This window comes from Rattus norvegicus, chromosome 3 (genome assembly GCF_021556685.1).
Source record: "Rattus norvegicus strain SHRSP/BbbUtx chromosome 3, alternate assembly SHRSP_T2T, whole genome shotgun sequence".
In the NCBI taxonomy this organism is placed as follows: Eukaryota; Metazoa; Chordata; class Mammalia; order Rodentia; family Muridae; genus Rattus; species Rattus norvegicus.
In genome coordinates, this window is record NC_141536.1 from 74838507 (window position 1) to 74861966 (window position 23460).

The following is a 23460-nucleotide window of genomic DNA, read 5'->3' on the forward strand; positions in this document are numbered from 1 at the left end:
ACTATATGGTCAGTTTTTGAGAAGGTACCATGAGGTGCTGAGAAGATGTATTTTTGTTTTATGGTGAAATGTTCTGTAGATGTCTGTTAAATACATGTGGTTCATAACCTTTATTAGTTTACCACTGTCTCTGTTTAGTTTCTGTTTCAATGTCCTGTCCATTAGTGAGAATGAGGTGTTGAAGTCTCCCATTATTATTGGGTGGGGTTCAATGCTTTAGTAACATTTGTTTTACGAATGTGGATTCCATTGCATTTGAAGAATACATGTTCAGAATCGAGACTTTCCCCTGGTGGATTTTTTCCTTTGATAATAATAAAGTGTCCTTTCTTATCTTGATAATTTTGGTTTATAGTCTATTTTAATGCATGTTAGAATGACAATTCCAGCTTGTTTTCTGGGACCATTTGCTTGGAAAACTTTTCTCCAGCCTTTTATTCATTGGTAATGACTATCTTTGTTATTGAGGTATATTTCTTGTATGCAACAAAATGCTGCATTCTTTTTATGTATCAAATATGTTAGCTTATGTTTTTTTATAGATGAGATGAGTCCATTAATATTGAGAGATATTAAAGACAGATCGTTGTTAGTTTCTATTATATTTGGTTTTGTATGTGGCATTATGGGCATGTGATTCTTTCCTTTTGGCTTTGTTGTGAGGTGATTAATAGCTTATCCTTTCTTCAGTGTAGTGACTTTATTGTGTTGGAGTTTTTTTTTTCCTAGAAGCTTCTGTAGGGCTTTATTGGTAGATAGATACTGTTTGAATTTTTTGTCCTGGAATATTTTGGTTTCTTCATTTATATTGGTTAAGAGTTTTGCTGGGAATAGTAGCTTGCTCTGGCATCTGTATTCCCTTGGGGTCTCCATGAACTCTGTCCAGGCTCTTCTGGCTCTTAGTGTCTCTGTTGACAAGTCTGGTGTAATTCTGACAGGCTTTTCTTTATATGTAACTTGACCCTTTTTCCTAAAGGCTGGGTCCTACCCCATTGATCACTAATTGTGAAAATGCCTCACAGCTGTACCTCATGGAGGCCTTTTCTCATCTGAGGTTCCTTTCTCTTTGTTAACTAACTTGTGTAATGTTGACATACAAAACCAGCCAGTACTGGGGATAACTCTGACTTTTTGCCTACTTTTGAGACACTTTTCCTCCTACTGGGGTCGCCTTATTTAGCCTTGATATGGGGTATATGACTATGCCATAAACTAGAAAGACAGACACCAAAGTAACAAGAGTAATCCTAAAACAACAAGCAGTTTTGTAAGCAGTTATTCTGAGAGAATAATGAAAAATTAAGTTTCTGAACATCTCTTTGATTCCAGAAATATATCTATTATCAACAGCGTCAATAATGAAATATAGATAAAAATCTTATTCACTGGAGAAAAATAATGAAACACTTCATTCTAACACCTATTTTGATCCTAAGAAAAATAAAATTCACTGAGCATAATTTTCTTTTAATAAATAAGCCTTATGTCCTTTATTAATATTCCATAAAATATCCATTACATTAATTAATAGATGAGATCAGGCACATTCATTGTTGTACAGCCAAAGACTTAATTTTATACATAAGAGATTATTTCAATATTTATTTCTAATGGAATTCTTTAAAGAAAAATTACCCATATAGATACATTGAATGAATTCTATCACAGCTGCTTAAAATGGGTTGCTTTTTTTGTTACATTGATTACTAGCACCAACAGTGAGAAGACATTATTATTCAAACTCTACGAAAAACCTTATACATTAGATTTTCCATAGACTTTTTCATCTCTGAATTTCTCAAGGCATATATTAAAGGATTCAAAATAGGAGTGACAATTGTATAAAAAACAGTAATGGATTTATCAATTGGAAAGTTGTGAACAGGTCTAACATACATGAAAATACAGGGAACAAAGAAAAGGCCAACCACCATGATGTGGGAGCTGCAAGTGGATAAGGCTTTCTGTCTCCCTTCCTGACTGTGAGTCTTAAGAGATTTTAGAATGATTCCATAGGAAATTATGAGAATGATAAAGACTAACATACATATTGCTCCACCATTGGCAACCACAGTGAGGCCAATAAAATATGTATCAGTGCATGCAAGTCCTAATAATGGGTACATGTCACAGATGAAGTGGTCAATAACATTTGGACCACAAAAGGGAAGGTTATATACAAAGAGAAGTTGAGCTACAGAGTGGGTAAGGCCTCCAGCCCAGGAAACCACCAATAGGAGGAAGCAAGCCCTCCTATTCATGATAATCAAATAATGCAGTGGTTTACAGATGGCCACATAACGATCATAGGCCATCACCATAAGAAGGAAGACCTCAGCACCACCAAGTAGATGCTCTAAGAAGAGCTGAGTCATACAAGCCGAAAAGGAAATTGTTTTTCTATTACAGAGCAAGTCTATCATCAACTTGGGTGAAATAGAAGTGGAATAAACAGCATCCAGAAGTGACAGATAGGCAAGGAAGAAATACATTGGAGTCCCTAAGGAGGGACTGGCTATGACTGTCCCCACAATGAGCAGGTTACCTACTATAGTCACAATGTAGATGAGTAAAAACATGACAAACAATGCTTTTTGCCCAGCAGGATCTTGAGTGAGACCCAGGAGAACAAACTCTGTGACATTACTTCTCTGTCCCATTGGCCCTCTTAAAAGTCTGGATTTACTGATTAAAGGTCTTGAACAGAGTCTGCCATAAAGTTGGGATCTTGACCATCAGTTCAATGCCATTATTGCATTAAACTCATCATCACTATCTGTCCCATAGATAACCATTTCTCCTTCTTCTTCCAATGATCTCCAGACATCTTCTGTTAACTCCTTCCCCTCAGAGGATTTTGTTGAACCTACAAATGTAATGTCATATGTCAAGATGCAGTGGGTAGTTTACCTAGGGTTTTATTCAACTTGTTATTCTTAATTTTTAACGAACCACCTGATTGACCAACTCCATATATTCTTCTCTCCTTTTCATTCAAATACGCCATGTCTTCAATATTTTTTGGTTATCTACTGCTTTGGGTTTGGATTATTCTTACAGATTCAAGATGCATTATTAAAATAGATCTTAGGTAAAGTGAATTACTTCGATGTATATGATCAGGAAACAGACCAAGTGACAACAAAACGGAGAAAGCAAAATAAGCAGCCTAAGTGGTAAAAGGAATAATTATAGTAATAGTCAAAGGGAACAAATATAAAACAAGTATAGCAATTTGTATGCATAAAGCTGTCATGATAAAATGGATTACTGTGTTAATCTAAAATCTAATTATAAAAAACTAAAAAAGATATAGGTGAAGATCTTTCTTCTTGTTTAAAATGTATAAGAAAGCTTCTGTAAGACAAAGGACATAATAAGATAAATTGGCATCCTACAGATTGGGGAAAATTTTTTTTCACTAGCCCCATTGAGGGCTAATATCCAAATATATAAAGAACTCAAGAAATTAATCATCAAAAAAGCCAAACAACCCAATTTAAAAAAATGGGGTATAGAACTAAGTCATAACAGAGGAATCTCAAATGGCTGAGAAGCACCTAAAGAAATGTTCAAAGTCCTTAGTGATCAGAGAAATGCAAATCAAAACAACCCTGAAATCCTATCTTATACCAGTCAAAATGACTAAGATCAAAACCACATGTTGGCCAGGATGTGGAGACAGAGGAATATTCCTCCATTGCTGGTGCTATTGCAAACTGGTATAACCACTCTGGAAATCAATTTGTAAGTTTCTCAGAAACCCAGCAATATCACTCTTGGGAATATACCCAAAAGATGCCCCACCATACCACAGGGGCCCATGTTCCACTATGTTCATAGCAGCCTTATTTGTGATAGCCAGAAGCTGGATACAACCCAGATGTCCCAAAACAGAAAAATAGATAAAGAAAATGTGGTTCATTTACACAATGGAATACTACTCAACTATTAAGAACAAGGACATCTTGAGTTTTGCACACAAATGGATGGGACTAGAAAATATCATCCTGAGTGAGGTAACTCAGACAAAAAAGGGCATGCACAGTATGTTTTCACTAATAAGTGGGTATTAGCAAAAATATATACAGAATACCTAAAATACAGTCCACAGAAATCAAAAAGGTCAATAAGCAGAGGGACCCAAGTGAGGATGCCCCAGTCACACTTGAGAGGGAAAAGAAAGCAATCCCAAGTGGGAAGGGAGAGAGGGACAGGGGAGTGAATGGGGATGGGGATTGGGGGAGTGGGGAACATGATCTGGTATTAGGTGGGGGAAATGGACTGAAGCCCTGAGGGCCAGCAGAAAGAATAGAAACTGGTGAGCTTGGTAGGAAAGAAGTTGAGAGTACACTCTAGAATGTATCTGAGACCTGGGAAGTGAGAAACTCTCAGGACTCAAAGGAGGGGACCTTAGATGAAATGCTCTACAGTGGGGAGAGGGAACTTTTTGAACCCACCTACAGCAGAAAGACAGGCCATCAAGTGAGGGATGGGGCTGCTGTCCCACAGTGAAAGCTCTGATCCATAATTTTTCCTGTCTAAAAGAAATACAGGGGTGGAAATGGAGAAAAGCCTGAAGAAAAATGAAGGTCCAGCAGCAGGCCGAAAGTGGGATCCAGCTCAAGGGTAGGTCCAAGACCTGACAACACTACTGAAGCTATGGGGCATCTATAAAAAGGGACCGATCATGACTGCCCTTCAAGACTCAGCAAGCAGCTTAAAGAGTTAGATGCAGATATGTGTAACCAACCAATGAACAGAAACCCCTCTGGTTGAATTAGAGAAAAGCTAGAAGAACCTGAGGAGGAGGGCAACCCTGACGGAAGACCAGCAGTCTCAATTACCCTGAACATCTGAGAGCTTTTAGACACTGGATCACCAACCAGGCAGCATATACCTGTTGAAACGAGGCCTCCACCATGTATACAGCAGTGGACTCCTGGATCTGGGTTAAGTCAGAGAAGATGCACCTAATCCTCAAGAGATTGGAGGTCTCGGAAGTTTAGAGATCTGGTGGGGTAGGTAGGGTGGGACATCCTTGTGGAGACTGGAGGCAGGGGTATGGAATGTGGAACAGTCAGGAGGTGAGCTGGGAGAAGAATAAAATCTGGAGTGTAAAAATAAATAAATAAATAAAAATTTAAAATGAAAAACGTTACTTTTTAGCACAGATATTCGCAGTAGAAAGCAAACTCAAGGCTGATATCTTTGAGAAATCTCTCAAGATCATGAATGGGCTATTACTCTATTGACTAATATAGTCTTTCCTTAAGACGAAGATATTTGTGGAGTTTATCTTTAAAATATAATCTTGATTTCTTCAAGCATCCAGTTCATTGATATTATATTGTGGTACTAGATATTGACAATCATATCTCAGTGGGCTTGCAATCTTCAAAGCTTTTTCAATGAATTTAATGAGGATTGAATTTAAACAGTCTCATATAACTAATAAATTAATTATCTCACTTATATCTGTAGCAGTTATTTTATTTGACTCTTTAGGCCAAAATTTTGTTTCTTCTATCATTGCCTTCTCTGAGAATTCATAACTATATTCACTGTCCAATTTTGAGCAAGTATGGTTTAACTGAACAGTTTAAACTAGTGAATGCAAACAAGTACTTCATCAGACAGAAATTTCTGTTTTCAAAACTCTTGGAATGATCTGGGTAGTATAGCATGAGAAATAAGATAGACATTTCTATTTTCAAAACTCTTAAATGAGCTGGGTAGTGCAACATAAGAAAACAGAAACTGTAATCAGCTATAGAGGCAACTGAGTTTGCTGATCCTAAGTAGAGAATATTCACGTGAAAATTCTGTACTGAGATTTCCAAGATGTGGAAATTAAAAAGAATAGTGTAGACTAGATATAAAAGTTAATGTGCTTCAGTCTTTTTCTAAATGTTTTTATAAATATGTGACAAATTTCTCATGCAGCAATAAGTAGGAATTAAATATGAAGATTCCAAAATCCTTTCCAGTCAGCTATTTACAAGAGTATTAGTGCAGAAAAGTGCAAAGGTGAGCAGTGGATGAAGGCACTTTCATACTGCACCAGGTACTGTTCAAATAGCCATATGGCTTATATCACTTTTATCCCGAGTTCTAAAGTATCCAATGCTTTCCTCTGATCTCCAAGGTTACTAAGCATGCACATGGCAGGCAAACATACACGCAGTCAAGACATTCACACACATAAATAATAAAATAAGTAAATCTATTAATTTAAATTATTTTTAATTTAAAGAGTAGTAGTTCTGGTCTAGTTCTTTCAATTCTGATGCTTTTTTTTTTAATGTTTGCTGGGTCATGCAAATTTGGAAGACTTATTGCTGTTTGGGGTCTAAGTGTCAACCAGTAGAAAATGGGATGTACTTACTCTTGTAACTAAAAAGTGACTTCCAATTTTCCACAAAATGATGTCTGGAAAACTCAGACAGATACACAGAGGCAGTGAATAGGCCAGTGGGGAATTATGTGAATTCTGCAGCCAGACAAGTGTTGAAAGCCAGGTTCGCACAATTGTAAGAGTGACTTTGGGCTCAGGAACAAGCATCCCTATGCCTCTGACTCATCATTTGCTCTGCAGAGGCACAGCTAACATCTACTCGCTCTGGTGGAATCATTTTGTTGCTGGTGCTATTGTGCATATAAAGCTCCTAAAGTCCAGCTTAGAACCCGCTAAAATCTAAATAAATAAATAGCTGTTATTGATGCTGTTTTCAATATGAGGAAGGAGAGAATTCATCACAATACCTGTTAATAAGTTACTCACAAGAATATAAATAATAGAAAACTATACACTTATTGAACACATTTTGAGATAGAGATTAAGTTATATTTTTAAGAGTAGGCGGGAAGGGGTGGGTGGATGGGTGGAGGAACACCCTCCTAGAAGAAGGGGAAGAGGAGATAAGATAGGGGGTTTATGGATGGGAAATCAGGAAAGGGGAAAACATTTGAAATATAAATAAAATATCTAATTAAAAAAAGAAAATATTTTAAAGTTATCCCACCCCACCCCCTAAAAAGAATTTTATATCTTGTCATAAGTAAGTACAGAGAATATTTACCTGTAGAATATTGCATTTTCCTAGAATCAGGGGGATTCTGTTCATGTGCACTTAGTAGTATAAAGAGCATGTGATGTAAGAATCTGAACATTATTTCAAAGTTTTCTGCGATGCACTTTGTTTGTGTTTCCTCATCATTACGGCCAACGTCTGACACAGGAGAGAGAGCAGTTGTTCAATTTGTCCACCTGTTGAATGGCATAACTGTAAATCTACTCCATGTCCAACAATTTATTTCACATTATTCTGAAATAATAAACTGTTAGTATAATAATAAACTGTTAGTAAGTCTATTTTGTCTAGCCTAATCATTAACCTAAGTCTGAACATAGTATATTAATTTTAGACTTAAATTTAGTATACTAAGTAGTTTAGATTATCAAAGATTTGATAAGTCTACTCTGTAGTAAAGCTATATTTTAATTTAAACTATCATGTATATTTCTATAAAATAAAGTTTACTACAATTTTATAAACACATGTTTTAATCTATATGACAGTAGATACTATGTTCTCTAACCATGCTTTTCTCTGTGAAGAGCTGTAATTCACTTTAAGAATTATTAATAAAAGAATATATATTACACACATAAAACAGTTTTATTTGCACGCTATCATATTTGATCTATGCAATTTAAATCATCTAATGCAAATATTGTAAGATAATCACATTTCCTTGGTAACATATTACAAGTACAAACCAGCAAAATAAAGTCATAGATAAATTAGATTATCAATGTTATACATGTATATTTAAACATATTGAAAAATTGGGAAATAAATAGCAATCAGGATTTTTATAATATTTATAATTTATAATGTGTTGTACATATTCCAATTAATTCTGTGTTTTTCAAATTTAATTTCCCTAATGTAGACTCCATTAATATTGTCTAAGATACTGTTCACTCTAGCATGTCAAAATAATACTCACGCACTACTATCCACAGATAGTTGCCTCAGTAACTATCCTCACATTTGGATTTGGATAAGGTAAACCACTTCTTTTATTGAGACTGAGTATTGGATAGGAAGATATAAATACACCAAGAAGGCAGTTAAAATTTCTTATATATTATGTCATTAGTTACTGTACAAAAGTAAATGATCATCCTCAGATACTGAAAATAATTTCATAGAAAAAGAAAATTGCTGTATTTGTATAAAATTCATCTAATTCATAGAAATTGTCCAAGCCCATTGTTGATACTATAAAAAAAAGTAATACAAATCACAAAATTATCTGTGCAAACTGTTTCCTTTTGGACAATTGCACTTAAAACAACAACATAAATGGTTTGTTTTAGAGACTGACTATAGTATCCATCTGCCCAAGTGATAAAGCTTTCATATAGCAACAGAAAAGCCTGAGGTATTATCTTTCATAGAAGTTAGTGATAGGGTTTCTCTTACACAGGACAGAATTCTACAGCATTTTATTCATTCACAATCTTCCTAAGGTCATTCTTTCTGACTGACTAGGCTGTTAATATCACTCTTCAGCCTTGCCTAAGATACAAATTTCATCCAGGACTGGAATAGCAGTAATTGATACATGAGAAAACAGCATCTCAAAGATTAAGTCCTAACTAAGACATCCTCCAGCATGGATATAACTGAGTTTTCAGAAACCCCCTGGGTCATATCCTGTCAGAATAGGAAAGCAATACTCTATTTATTTACATAGACTCTTCACATCTCTACTTCCAATGGGCCAGACTATTGCATCATTAGGGGTGAGGTTGTTAGACTGGAACATATTCAAGTAAAAAAAATTTTCCTGGATAGATTTATTACCCTCAATATGAAAATATATCCTTATGAAAAATATATAACTGAACATTCAAAGATGGAGTGGACTCCTGACAAATGATATGCAACTCTATAATGTGAAAAGATATATGTTATGATACTAAGTAATGCCACCCAAAGAATGAAACACTCCTATTCTTATTTTGAAGCCAAATACCACTGCATATGTCACTCTCTGAAGCTGAGACTCAGTCAAAGAAGATCTCAGTCTCCAAAGGAATTTGTTCTAAAAAAAAATAGCTTTAGTTGATGGTGTGAGAGACACCTCAGGAAATCTAAGAGCAGGAAAATAGTCTTCCCCAGGAAATAACAGAGCAATTGGTTATACAATACCAAGTATCGACTCTGAAAATACAAAAAAGTAACATTATACACACTGAAAAGGTTGTTCTTGAATGTGTGTGTGTGTGTGTGTGCGTGCATGTTTAGTAGTGCAACAACAATTAATTTTTAAAAAGATTATGAACTTGAAAAAGACCAAGAGAGGACTTATATAATTATATCACAAACAAAAAAATAAAATAATTAATGATGAACAAAAAAGAGAATGAATCATGTTATTTCAAATGCAAAACATTAAAATTAAGTACTTGTAAGAAAACAAAACCCTCTGCTGTTCAATAATCTTTCAGAAATTTGATATTAAATTAATTCTAATCAAATGAATATTTGTGCTATTTTGATTTCTAACACATTTATATCAAGAAACCCTTCCATAGAGATACAATCTACATCCTACCTCAGGACTTTGTGTCTTGTTACCTTATGAATGGTATCTTGTTCAGTGAGAAGACATTCTTTTTTCTTTTATTTAAAATTGATTTTTTTCATGTGATATATTCTGTCTACTCTTTTCCTTCCCTCCACAGCTCCTAGTACTTCACCACCTGTGTTCTCATCCAGACCTACCATCTTTATGTCCCTCATTAAAAAATAAACAATGGATAATAATAATAATAATAATAATAATAATAATATATGATAAGATAAAAACAAATCTAAATAGGATAAAACAAATAAGCAGAAGGAAAAGAGCCCAAGAGAAGGCACAAGAGTACAGACCCACTCATAACCAAGGGAACATTGTGGAAGAGGAGGAAGAAAGAGTGTAAAAGCAAAGGGGATGGAGGACACCAAGAAAGAAGGCCTTCTAAACAGAGTTGGATTGATGCACATATAAAATAAATGGATAGAAGGGGAGCACTCACAGGGCCTGTATCTGATGGTGTCATAGAGGTGAAAGTAGAAGTGGACACATGCTCCCATTCCTAACTCAGAAACAATGTCCAATTGTTAACCACCTGCATTTAGAAATTTTTTTTATAATGTAGTCCCACTGAAGAAATGAACTACTCTTAACAATAGATTTTAGGCTTAGCAGTGGATGATCAACAGAAAACAAACTAAATTACATATGGGGAACTTTCTTGTCTTATAATATCATATCAAGGATTTTTCTTTTAATATTTTTACTTTTAACATTTTCTCATTATTTTATCCCAAAGATTCTGAGCATACACACACAGGCACACACACAAACACACACACACACACACACACACACACACACACACATGCTTCCAATTTTGTGTTTTTGTGGAACTCCTGAGTGTGTTTCAGTTGAAAACTGCAATGTCACCTCTAATAGTCCATTAGATTGATGCTTCTAAAGGTTAAGATTATATTACAAAGGTAAACATTCCAAATATGAGCACTTCAAGCACAAGATTCACTATTCTTGACATAGTCTCCATTTGGGCCTGGGTAGTACTAGAAATACTTCATTAGGAAAGCTCTTAATGGTAAACAGAGAGTGTGATGGAATGTGTGCAACAAATGCAAAGATGAGGTGAATAACAGAAGATAAGAAAGAAACAGGTTGGAACAGAATGACGCACTGAGATCACTGCAGGGAGGAAGCAATGGAAAAACTATAAAGCCCATGCAAATAAGACTGCATGATGCAAACTTTTACTCTGGATGGCATTCTAAAGCTTAATTATAAGTGTCTTTAAGGCAAAATATCTAAGACAGTCACTAATAAACTTAAATTTCTCATTTAAAATGTTACATTTTAGCACAGTTACCGAAAATGAAATTTGGTGGAGAATCTTCCTTTCCAGCAATCTATTCTCTGACAGTCAACAAACCCTCCAAATATTAGTTAATGCAGCATCAATCTTGTACTTGAAGTTATCGTTCTTGGAATGTTTAATTTTAAAAATAACCTTAGCCACTAGGAACATGCAACACATCATTTAAATGGACTGTTAGATGTGAAATTCCCTGTCTCTAATCACTTCAGTCTTCATAAGATTCTCAATGAATCTTGAAACGTTTGAATTTATACCACATTTAGTATCTATAAAAGTGCTTTACATGTTTATGTCTATAGCAATTATTTCATCTGATCCTCACTTTGAGGTTCTTCAATGGCTTCAAATCTCTGCATAACTATAGTACAAATTCTTACTGTGTCTTGATTTTCTAAGGTTTATTTTTGAATTTATGTGTATGTCTATGAGTCTGAATATATTTGTGCCATGAGAATTAAGGTACACAGAAGCTTAAAGGGATCAGATCCCTTGAAACTATATTTAGACAGTTGTAAACCACCTTGTGTAGGGGCTAGGAACAAAAATTTCCATACTCTAATCAAAGAGTTATTTGCTTAACTGATGACCCATTTCTCCAATGTCCAGACATTTAATAAAATCCTGATATTATTAATATGGAAAACTCTAACATAATCATATAAACAAATAACTTCAGAAGGTAGGTACAGCCCTACTTCTTTCTGTTTTACTAACAACACACAAAAGAATTTAGCACTCACGGCAGGAAGCTTACAACTGTCTAAGTGTTATATATATATATATATATATATATATATATATATATATATATATATATATATAAAAACACTTTGGGCTTTTACTCTTCCACATAAGTGCCAACTAGTGCAAATGCAATGTACCAACTACTGCAACCAAATACTGACTCCAATTTTTCATTAAATAGTGTCCAGAGAGGACCTATAGTATACCCTTAGAGATAACCTAAGACCAGGGAAATATGTGGATTCTGGAGTCATGAGGGTTGTTGCAAAATTATTTGTGTGCTATGAATTCTATTTATTATCGAAAATTAATAAAAGTATCAAAATATATTTTAAAGATATATAAATGTGATATTAAACTGATTAAGTTTATATGAACTGTATCAGAAAGATACAGAAACTAGTTTTGGTAATTTTTACAATATAGGTGAGCCCCTATAAAATTTAGAAATGAACTTCATATAGTACAGGTCAGTTTGATTAATACAGTTGTTTCTAAATGATGAAAGTTGTAAGGCAACATTTATGTGTAGATCACGACTTTTTCTTCTCGTGTATATGAATGGACTATTTGTCTGCTCTAGTGAATGAATGTGAAACTCTAGGTAAGAAAACTCAACTGTCCTGGGAGTAATGCTAAAACAGTAGATTTTTGCTGGCTAGGTTCTTAAGAAGCAAACAATGTGAAAAGCTACATGTGAGATATTGGAAAATTATTTCTTCACGTCAGGATTGTCTTTATTATGGATTATATGTTTATCAAAACGTCACAGTGTAGACATTGAATCACAATAATATTTATTCAAAAGCAAGGATAAACAGGAAAACCAGATGGAAGAATAGAGGCAACGCTAGTTAATGTTCCATATTGCAATGAAAACAATGTTATCCATATTTTGGTTATAATCTCCCAAAATGGATGATGATTAAAAAGAAATTTAGTAGTTATTTTTACAGAAATTACAGGATAAAATTTTGATTATTCCAAAATAAATTGCTTTTATATATAAGTAAAATGTTGAAGTGCACTACAATTTTAATTAAACATAATATTTACACAAAATTGTTCTTTGAAAAATTCTTCACCAACATGAGAGATATCTATTTTTTTTGTTGTTAAATTCTTTTTTTTAATTGACTTGAGTATTTCTTATATACATTTAGAGTGTTATTCTCTTTCCCAGTTTCCGGGCAAACATCCCCTACCCCCTCCCCTTCTTTATGGGTGTTCCCCTCCCCATCCTCCCCCCATTGTTGCCCTCTCTCCAACAATCTAGTTCACTGGGGGTCCACTCTTAGCAGGACCCAGGGCTTCCCCTTCCACTGGTGCTCTTACTAGGATATTCATTGCTACCTATGGGGTCAGAGTCCAGGGTCAGTCCATGTATAGTCTTTAGGTAGTGGCTTAGTCCCTGGAAGCTCTGGTTGCTTGGCATTGTTGTACATATGGGGTCTCGAGCCCCTTCAAGCTCTTCCAGTTCTTTCTCTGACCTTCAACAGGGGTCCTATTCTCAGTTCAGTGGTTTGCTGCTGGCATTCGCCTCTGTGTTTGCTGTATTCTGGCTGTGTCTCTCAGGAGCGATCTACAACCAGCTCCTGTCGGTCTGCACTTCTTTGCTTCATCCATCTTGTCTAATTGGGTGGCTGTATATGTATGGGCGACATGTGGGGCAGGCTCTGAATGGGTGTTCCTTCTGTGTCTGTTTTAATCTTTGCCTCTCTATTCCCTGCCAAGGGCATTCTTGTTCCCCTTTTAAAGAAGGAGTGAAGCATTCACATTTTGATCATCCGTCTTGAGTTTCATTTGTTCTAGTCATCTAGGGTAATTCAAGCATTTGGGCTAATAGCCACTTATCAATGAGTGCATACCATGTGTGTTTTTCTGTGATTGTGTTACCTCACTCAGGATGATATTTTCCAGTTCCGACCATTTGCCTACGAATTTCATAAATTCATTGCTTTTGATAGCTGAGTAATATTCCATTGTGTAGATGTACAACATTTTCTGTATCCATTCCTCTGTTGAAGGGCATCTGGGTTCTTTCCAGCTTCTGGCTATTATAAATAAGGCTGCGATGAACATAGTGGAGCACGTGTCTTTTTTATATGTTGGGGCATCTTTTGGGTATATGTCCAAGAGAGGTATAGCTGGATCCTCAGGCAGTTCAATGTCCAATTTGCTGAGGAACCTCCAGACTGATTTCCAGAATGGTTGTACCAGTCTGCAATCCCACCAACAATGGAGGAGTGTTCCTCTTTCTCCGCATCCTCGCCAGCCTCTGCTGTCATCTGAGTTTTTGATCTTAGCCATTCTCACTGGTGTGAGGTGAAATCTCAGGGTTGTTTTGATTTGCATTTCCCTTATGACTAAAGATGTTGAACAATTCTTTAGGTGTTTCTCAGCCATTCTGCATTCCTCAGCTGTGAATTCTTTTTTTAGCTCTGAACCCCATTTTTTAATAGGGTTATTTGTCTCCCTGCGGTCTAACTTCTTGAGTTCTTTGTATATTTTGGATATAAGGCCTCTATCTGTTGTAGGATTGGTAAAGATCTTTTCCCAATCTGTTGGTTGCCATTTTGTCCTAACCACAGTGTCCTTTGCAGTTTTATGTGATCCCATTTGTCCATTCTTGATCTTAGAGCCTAAGCCATTGGTGTTTTGTTCAGGAAATTTTTTCCAGTGCCCATGTGTTCCAGATGCTTCCCTAGTTTTTCTTCTATTAGTTTGAGTGTATCTGGTTTGATGTGGAGGTCCTTGATCCACTTGGACCTAAGCTTTGTACAGGGTGATAAGCCTGGATCGATCTGCATTCTTCTACATGTTGACCTCCAGTTGAACCAGCACCATTTGCTGAAAATGCTATCTTTTTTCCATTTGATGGTTTTGGCTCCTTTGTCAAAAATCAAGTGCTCATAGGTGTGTGGGTTCATTTCTGGGTCTTCAATTCTGTTCCATTGGTCTATCTGTCTGTCTCTGTACCAATATCACGCAGTTTTTAATTTTTAGAAAATATAAATATTACATGTGTTAATTGGTAATAAAGATATAGAAATATGTGCTCAATGCAGCTTAACTAAGAATGTAGAACTCAGTTGCAGCAGCATATTATCAGATGAAATTATTGACTGCTGATATCATCAGCTAGGCACAGTTTTACTGCTATATAAATACACATACAAAAAAATAGAAGAGACCTTGTGGTAAAAATGGGAATACTCATAAAGCAATATGTATGATATAGACACATTACTGGTACATTAGTCAAAAATTGCTAACTCAAAAACTTTCCTTTAATTCCTGAAATGCGGGTATTGTAATTTTTAATTTTCTCATGAATGTTGGTGATTCAAAATTTCCAATACTGACATTTTTCTAATCTCACTTCAATGCTACCTGAGAAAAATAAGGTTCAACGTGACTCTGTTTTATTGTTATTTGTAGTATGAAGGAGTCATGTAACTGTTTTCATCTCTAAACATTCCCTAGAGGAATAAGACTCACTCTTACCTTGATCATAATGTCAACTGAAAATTTAGTCTTGATTTCCAATGACTTTGTATAACAAAATCTGCACAGCATCCCTAGTTCGAATTTATCTCTAATTTCCAATTTATACTTAATAACATATTCAGTGAGAAAACAATCTTATTTTATTTTGTTAAAGTTTTAGACCAGAGCTTTTTTATACAATTTTTCATCTCTGAATTTCTCAAGGTATATATCAATGGATTCAACATGGGGCTAACAACTGTATAAAACACAGCGATATATTTATCAATAGGAACGTTGGAGACAGGCCTAGCATATATAAAACTGCAGGGAGCAAAAAAACACACAACCACCGTGATATGGGAGCTGCAGGTGAACAGAGCTTTGCGCCTTCCTTCCTGACTGTGGGTCTTAAGAGAGTTTAGAATGATTCCATAGGAGACTAAGAGAAAGGTGAAAATTCCCACACAGATTACTCCACCATTGGCCATGACGGTGATGCCAAGGAAGTAGGTGTCAGTGCACGCAAGTCCCAGTAGTGGATTCATGTCACACATAAAGTGATCAATGACATTGGGACCACAAAAAGGGAGTTTATACACAGTCAGAACTTGAATCGTTGAGTGTACTGTGCCTCCAACACCAGCGACCAGCAAAAGGAGAATGCACACCCGCTGGTTCATAATGGTCAAATAGTGCAGTGGCTTGCAGATGGCCACATAGCGATCATAGGCCATGAAAACCAGAAGGAAGACCTCAACACCGCCAAATAAGTGCTCTACGAAGAGCTGGAGCATGCATGATTTGAAAGAAATAGTCTTTTTATTATATAATAAGTCTATAATCAAATTTGGTGAGATGGAATTGCAATAAAGAGCATCCAGGACTGACAGACAGGCAAGAAAGAAGTACATTGGGGATTTTAAGGAAGGGCTGGCAATCACTGTCCCTGCAATGAGCAAGTTGCCCAGCATTGTCACAATGTAGGTGAGTGAAAACAAGGCAAATAATGCTTTTTGTCCAGCAGGATCTTGAGTAAGGCCCACAAAAATGAATTCTGTGACATTGTAGCCCTGTCCCATTGACCTGTTTAGGAGACTTATTTCAGAGATGAGAGCTTGAACAAGACTTATTCCAAAATGTGTATGTAGTCATAAATCCTTTTTAATGTGAAAACCATTGCCTCCATTTCTTTTACAATGGTGAACATACAGTAGGTGTTCAGTGAGCAGTCTGAGTTCCTGTTGATGACTCTATTTCTCCATGGGAATTTTAATTGTGCCTGCAAGTACAAGTGTTTATTTTAAGTCTCAATCTATCTCTTCAGTACACTCCTGTACATAAACTTCTTACATAAAATGTGTTGCTTTTGACAAACATGTTAGAAATGTTAAGAAGGGTGCCTGCTTTTCAGAAATATACTCTCTATTATGTCAACAGCCTTGAATAGATGGCTGCAGATTTAGTTCAGTAGTTAAGAACAAAATTATCTCTTACAGAGGACCCTCGTTCAATTCCTAGCACACACACATAATGATTCTCAACCATCTGCAACTCTTATTCCCATTGGTTCAATATTTTTTCTGACCTACATGACACCAGGCATACATGTGAGACACGTACATACATGCAGACAAACACATAAAAGGATTATTTTTTAAAATGAGTATATCAAGTAATATAGAGTCACTGTTTGAAGGTATTTTTTGGAGAACATATTAAAATCATCATCTGGATATCTGTGATCAACCAGATCATTGATTCTGTTGCATTATTAAACATCTGTATGCATTTCAAAGAAGCCTGACAGCGTTATAATCTTCATATTAAATTTAAAAGGATGACTTTAAACTGTCTTGTAACTACATTACTATATACCACACTGATGTTTTATGGAATGGATTTATTTATCTCAGATTACCAGCTATTTCTGGCATCTTAATCCTGTCCATTTTACCATGCCTAGACCCATTCCTAACACACGGTTCATTTTTAATAATATCATTTAGTCTGCTACAACCCCTTAATGTAAGTAACAATTAGCTAATGAAAGAGCAGAAGTAGAGAAATGTAGAGAATTACATTATGTATATGCCTTTATAGGCAGGGAGTTAGCAAACAGAAGTGCATTGTTCAGGTTCCGCAAAAACTTACTAAAGCGAAACTATATATAGTGAAAGGAAAGGTATGCCTCATAGTTTTCTGAATATAATTAAAAATATATTTCCTTCTTCACTGAAAATTAAAAGGATTCAAAGAGATGCAGTCAAACTCATTTCCAGGGCACTACCAAAAGTGTAGTAGTGCAGCCTTATCTCTTTATATTCCATTTACATTTTATGAGACCTACAGAATCCTGCAAATATTTCCAAATTTAAGATTTCTTAAAAACAGGTTACCGATGACAAGTGAGATTTAGTAGGTTAATACTTACTTCATTTCTCTTCTTGCACAGTATCCAGAGAGGTTCTTGGATATTCTTGCTATAGAACTGTAATCACTGGGGAATATTGTGAACTCTGTGCCATGTGCCTTCTGATGTTGTCTCAGGTTCTTTTCTTGGCTATGGAGGGAATATTGGACCACATGATAAACCTCCTTGTATGCCAACTTCACCATTTCTACCACTGGAATATTCTTATATATACAGTCTTTAATACTTTGTTTTTGGTGTTGGTGGTAGTGTACATAATGTTCCTAAATTACTTCTCACATACCTGATAAAATCTATATAGATGATAGCAGTTGTCAATTCTTTTGAGTGTGTTCCATGACCAAAGAGAATACATCATCTCAGTCAACCACATAATAAAGATTATTGCCAGGGACGAGGAAATATTATGTTCTTTAATATATCTGGATGTAAAATGTGCGTGTGTGTGTGGAGGGGGTTGTTCAGTTTCCTCAAAGTTTTACTACTGGTGAAAGGAAATGATATGTCTCATCATTTTCTAAGTATTATTACAAATATATACAAATGTATTTGAGAAATATATATATACATATATGATATATATTAAAATTCATGAAGTGTACAGTTAAATTAAAAGCCATATATATATGAAATATTTTTCTATCCAGAAATGTATCTTGTCTTTTTTAAAAAAGATTTATTTATTTATCATATATAAGTACACTGTAGCTGTCTTCAGACATACCAGAAGAAGACAACAGATTTCGTTATAGATAGTTGTAAGCCTCCATGTGGTTACTGGGATTTGAACTCAGGATCTGTGGAGGAGCAGTCAATGTTCTTAACCACTGAGTCATCTCTCCAGCCCCAATTCTAAAAGCAAGAAGATTCTGTTCACATAGATGTGGGCATGAGATAGGACACATGGCACAAATCTGGAATTTATTTAGAAGCTGACTATAAAGGCTCTTTTGTGTATACCATTCATCTGATTTAGGAGTGTCCATATGATTCTGCACTTGCAGAATCCGCAGACTGAAAACAGCACACCTGTTAAAGGACATGAGAAACTCCCCCAAAGCTCCCAGGGACTAAACCACCAACCAAAGAGTACACAGTGGGTACATATAGCTCCAGCTGTACATGTAACAGAGGATTGCCTTATCTGGCATCACTGGGAAGGGAGACCCTTGGTCCTGTGGAGGATTGATGACCCAGGATAGGAGAACACTAGGCCGCTGAGACAGGAGTGGGTGCATGACCCTCATAGATGCAGGGGGAGGGAGAAGGGAATAGGTGGCTTATGGAGGGGAAACTGGGAAGAGGGATGACATTTGAAATGTAAATAAGTAAAATAACCATTAAAAAAGAAGCAAAACAGAGATTCCAAGTGCCTGCAATTCAAGTTCCTCCAGTGAGTAATTACTTATAAAACTGTAATACAATCTCACAATCACAAAGAAGCAATAAAAAACACAGTAGAGACTTCCCAAAATTATTTTATATCTACTATTTCTGCTTTCACATTTAACCTTCCATAAAGTAGTGTTTCTTTAACTATCTTTAACTATTAGTGCTGCATTTCCCTAGGACAAATCTACTGTTGCTCAGTTTCACATTTCCATAATACTGTAAAAAATAGTTATTGAACCATATGTTATACTGTAAAATGCTTTCAAGTATTTGGTACTATGAAAACAATGGAATAGTTACACTACATATCTAATAAAAGTGTAACACATTTCTTAAAAACTAATTCATAGGTTAAGCTCAAAATAATAGGTTAACATTTATATAAATCTAGGTGATGGCAGACGTGGCAGTCTTTGATCATGGATTTACCTCATGTATGCCTTAACACTTTTATAATCATCAATTTAAAATTCATACATAAAACCCCATATGAAAGCAACCAAACATAGATAAATATATTTGTTCCCTTATATTCTAATATACTTATAAATGTATATGAGTAAATTTTCTCATATAAACATACCTTATAGATTATATTTCTTTGTTAACATGCTATACAAAATGTAAGAACCATGAATCAATATTAAAGAAATTGAATTTGTATCATTAACATTATAAGTAAGTGTACAAAAGGACAATCAGGCCATAACATAACAAACATAGTTCTGATTAATTTCTATGTTCTAACATTTTTTTCACTCAGATGCCTTTGTGTGGAGTATCTAATATTTAAACTATTGGTCGTACTTTGTATATCACAAAAATATTTACGCATTTTGGCTACTCCATTAGCTCAAGAACTCACATGTTGGATTTCTTGGTGGACTTCTCATTGGTGGAGGAAATGATGACCTCTCTTACTTAAGATGACTGTGATAAAGTTGTGGTTACACTTATAAAAACTTATATAAGGACCTTTAAGTATAATATCAATACTTAATGTACAAATCTAGTTAAACATTCTTACCTGCTCTGAAAATATTTTTGAAGAGAAATAAATATGCTATGATTTGCACAACTTTGAGTGAAATTGACCAAATATGGGGAAATAAAAGTTTTCAATCCCAACGTTAAAGGGAGCAGTAAGCAAAAGTTTTATATATAGATATAGAAATAGATATAGATATATAGATAGATATAGATATCGATATAGATATATATCAATTATGTGTTTTTTTTTTCATTGCAGTAAATTACAGGGAAAAAACTTCACATGAAAGATGTACAATACGGTCCATGTGCCTCTCTACTCTACTTCTATATAATGATGGACAGGTTTAGATTTCAGATTTACCCCATATACAACAGCGATACACTTTTCTCCTGAGCAGAGGAACATGTCTTCAAAAATGCACTCAGTAAAAATCTATAAAATACTTTTCTCACCTTTCTTAAGTCATATCCCCATATTCCCTCAGTTTTATGCCAAAGCAACTGAGATTACCCGTCAATATATAAGAATATATAAATAACACTAAGATAATTATAAATCTTTTGTTAAAATATTGGATCAAATTCAAATGAAGAACTCTCTTCTGAAAAGGTTTCTTTCCTTGAATAATCTCTAGGGAGAAAAGACTTAGCTGATACAACAAAAGTAGTTAAGTGCCAAGTGACATAGACTTTACTATGAACAGAACAATTTGAAAGTAAGACTAATAACAATCTATTGTCATAAATTGTTATAAAGTACTGAGATAAAGCAAGACATGTGTGAACCAGTTTAAAAACAAAGGCATCCCTACCCCATTACTCAGCCATACCTCAGCAGAGCACTGCCTTACTCTGAAGTAAAAGAGTCTCTATCAAAGAAGCTCTAAGACTCTGAGGAAATTTTAAACTGCAGTCTGTTGTAGTTGACATTAAAATTCTTGAAAAGGCAGCCAGTCATAGTTCTGCACATTTGAATGAATTAGAGACATTTAAATGATGCCAAAATCTCTGTGGAGTAGTAGTGAATTTAGTCCACTCATTTCATCCCTTATTCTAACACAATACTAGTAGAATAACTGTTTCTGCCCATGGGACATCAACCACTACAATGCCTAGAGTTTCTAGTGCTATCCCTGTAACTGTGCTTGTCATGTACTCCACTGAGCACAACTCATCATGATTTTAGTTTGAAATTGCTGTCCTGTGGCACAAAGGCCTCATAGGTTCCACTAAGACTTTACTATTTCTGCATACCTAATCCAGATAAATCAACAACTTCTGACATATACAGCTATGCTTATTGCTGTGCCTCTGTCTCTCACTGGTAAGTTTAGAAAGGTACACTCAAGTATATCCTTAAGTTGGGATAATAATCTAACAAGATTAAATTTCTGAAATTTGATTATTGCTTAAAGATAAAGAAACTAACATATTTTCACATTATTTTGTTTCACATATTAACTTGAGTTCAAAGTACTACTGACATGTTTTCTCTATCTGATGAAGTTGCTATATCAGATGATACTTGTGAGTTCCAATAAGAGTAATACAGATACAGATGTTAGCAAGAAAATTACTATGTTTGATAATTTAGCAATGAATTTCTTAACAGCACCTACAAAAATAAGCCACACTACAATCCCAAAAATATTTTGAGGTTAGAAATGTGGAATATGAAACATACAGTTTGAGTCAATCAACTAGCATTTACAAGGAAAGCATTTACAAGAAAAGCTTTGAAAACCCAATGTAGCAGCTCATTTCAAAATATATTTCAAGATGGCAGGGAAGAGGATTTTTGTTGTTGTTGTCTTCTGGATAAAAGTGGAGTAGAATCCATGCTTATAAAGTGAAGGATAAACGTAACAAAAACTTGGAATCATAAAAGCTCTCCCAGCCAGCCGAACAGTCACTCCAGCATTCAAGTATTGACAAGCAATTACTCTTTATGCTGGAGAAAACTCTTCTTATCTGAGTTCTATGTTTTCATTGGCAGCAGCCTCAAATCAGCACTACAGAAACACAGGAAAGGACATATTTTCCTATGTGAACTGCCTAACAAGAGCACCATCAACAACCATCACCCACTGGAGACCACCATTCTCAATCTGCCTATGGCAGCTTTCCCTAAGTACACTGCAGATATCCTAGAACACAGAAATAACAACTTCTGGAATTCTTGTCCTGTAAAACAGCCAATTTCTGACATATCATGGGGTACTCAATACTGAGAACTCTGAGTACGAGTGAGGTCGTTTAAGACTCCCACCCAATTGAAGAATTCTTTCCCTGAATCATATCAGCACGTTCCAGTCTTGTGAAAGCAGTCATCCTTGGAATCATGGCAACAGACCACAGCCTGGAAAAACGTCCATCTCAGAATGCTCTAAAGCCATCACAAGGAGACCAAGAACTCTTAATTTACAATTTTTGCTTAACTATTAACAAGTCCAATGAGGAGACAGTCTTATAGTATCTGCAGTTGAAATTCCATACCAGAGATTTTTCACAGAAGTTTTCGTTTCATAATTTCTGAAGATGTTAAAGGATTCAAAATTGAAGTGATAGTATATTTTAAAAGATTTATCAATAGTAAACTCTAATTCTGGATAATTGCCATATATGAAATGGTCAATGAAATTAGGACCTCAGAATGGAAGACTATAAACATAAAAATATTGAACCAAAGAGTGCATAAAACTTCCAGCCCATGCCAACAACACAAAAGGATGCAAACAAATGCAACAGAGCTCATGTTTAGCATGTATTTCAATGTCTTACTGATGGCCCCAATAGCAACCATAGGCCATCACCACCAAGAAGTTCTAAGTACCAATAGATAATTATTTGGTAAGGAGCTGTCCCATAAAAGGTATGATGGAGAGATAGTAAGTTTATCAGTGATTAAGTATATAACCAAATTTGGAGAGAGGTAAGTGGCATAAGCAGCACATAGGGGTAGCAGGCAGCAAGAGGTACACTGAATAACCTAAGGAGTGACTGCCATATCTGTCACTGCAATGGTCACATAGCTCACAGTTATGAAAACGAAGTTGAATACACCATTATAAATAGTGCTTTTAGCAAACAGGATATTGTGTAAAGTCAGTTTGGGCAAATTCTGTAAGATTACTTCCCTTTACTATTGACCTTTTGATAAGGTTTGTTTCAGAGGTAACATTCAGTAGACTAGAACATGACTTAAATTTGTGAGCATGGATGTAAGTCCCCTGGGACATGGGCACACTTTCATCGTAAGCTTCTCTGGTGGTTAACCTGCAGTTAACCTTCAATAGGTAGTTCTGAGTTCCTCTCTTTAGAAATGTGGTAGAGCCTCTACTGACAATTCTATTAGATCTGAAATGTTTCAGGAACATGCAAGGAACTATCCCCAGACTCAGAGAGCCTCTGTACAACA

General features: G+C 35.3%; 2 protein-coding genes and 1 pseudogene across 2 annotated transcripts; all 3 read right to left on the minus strand.

The window, feature by feature from the left end:
• Positions 1–1736: 1736 nt before the first annotated feature.
• Positions 1737–2660, minus strand: Or4a69 (olfactory receptor family 4 subfamily A member 69). Its single transcript, NM_001000626.1, has one exon. The coding sequence runs from the start codon at positions 2658–2660 to the stop codon at positions 1737–1739; it is 924 nt and encodes a 307-aa protein (NP_001000626.1).
• Positions 2661–15384: 12724 nt separating this feature from the next.
• Positions 15385–16305, minus strand: Or4a70 (olfactory receptor family 4 subfamily A member 70). Its single transcript, NM_001000570.1, is given in 1 exon segment — positions 15385–16305. A coding segment is annotated over 1 exon segment (921 nt).
• Or4af1-ps1 (olfactory receptor family 4 subfamily AF member 1, pseudogene 1) lies at positions 22613–23188 on the minus strand (annotated as a pseudogene).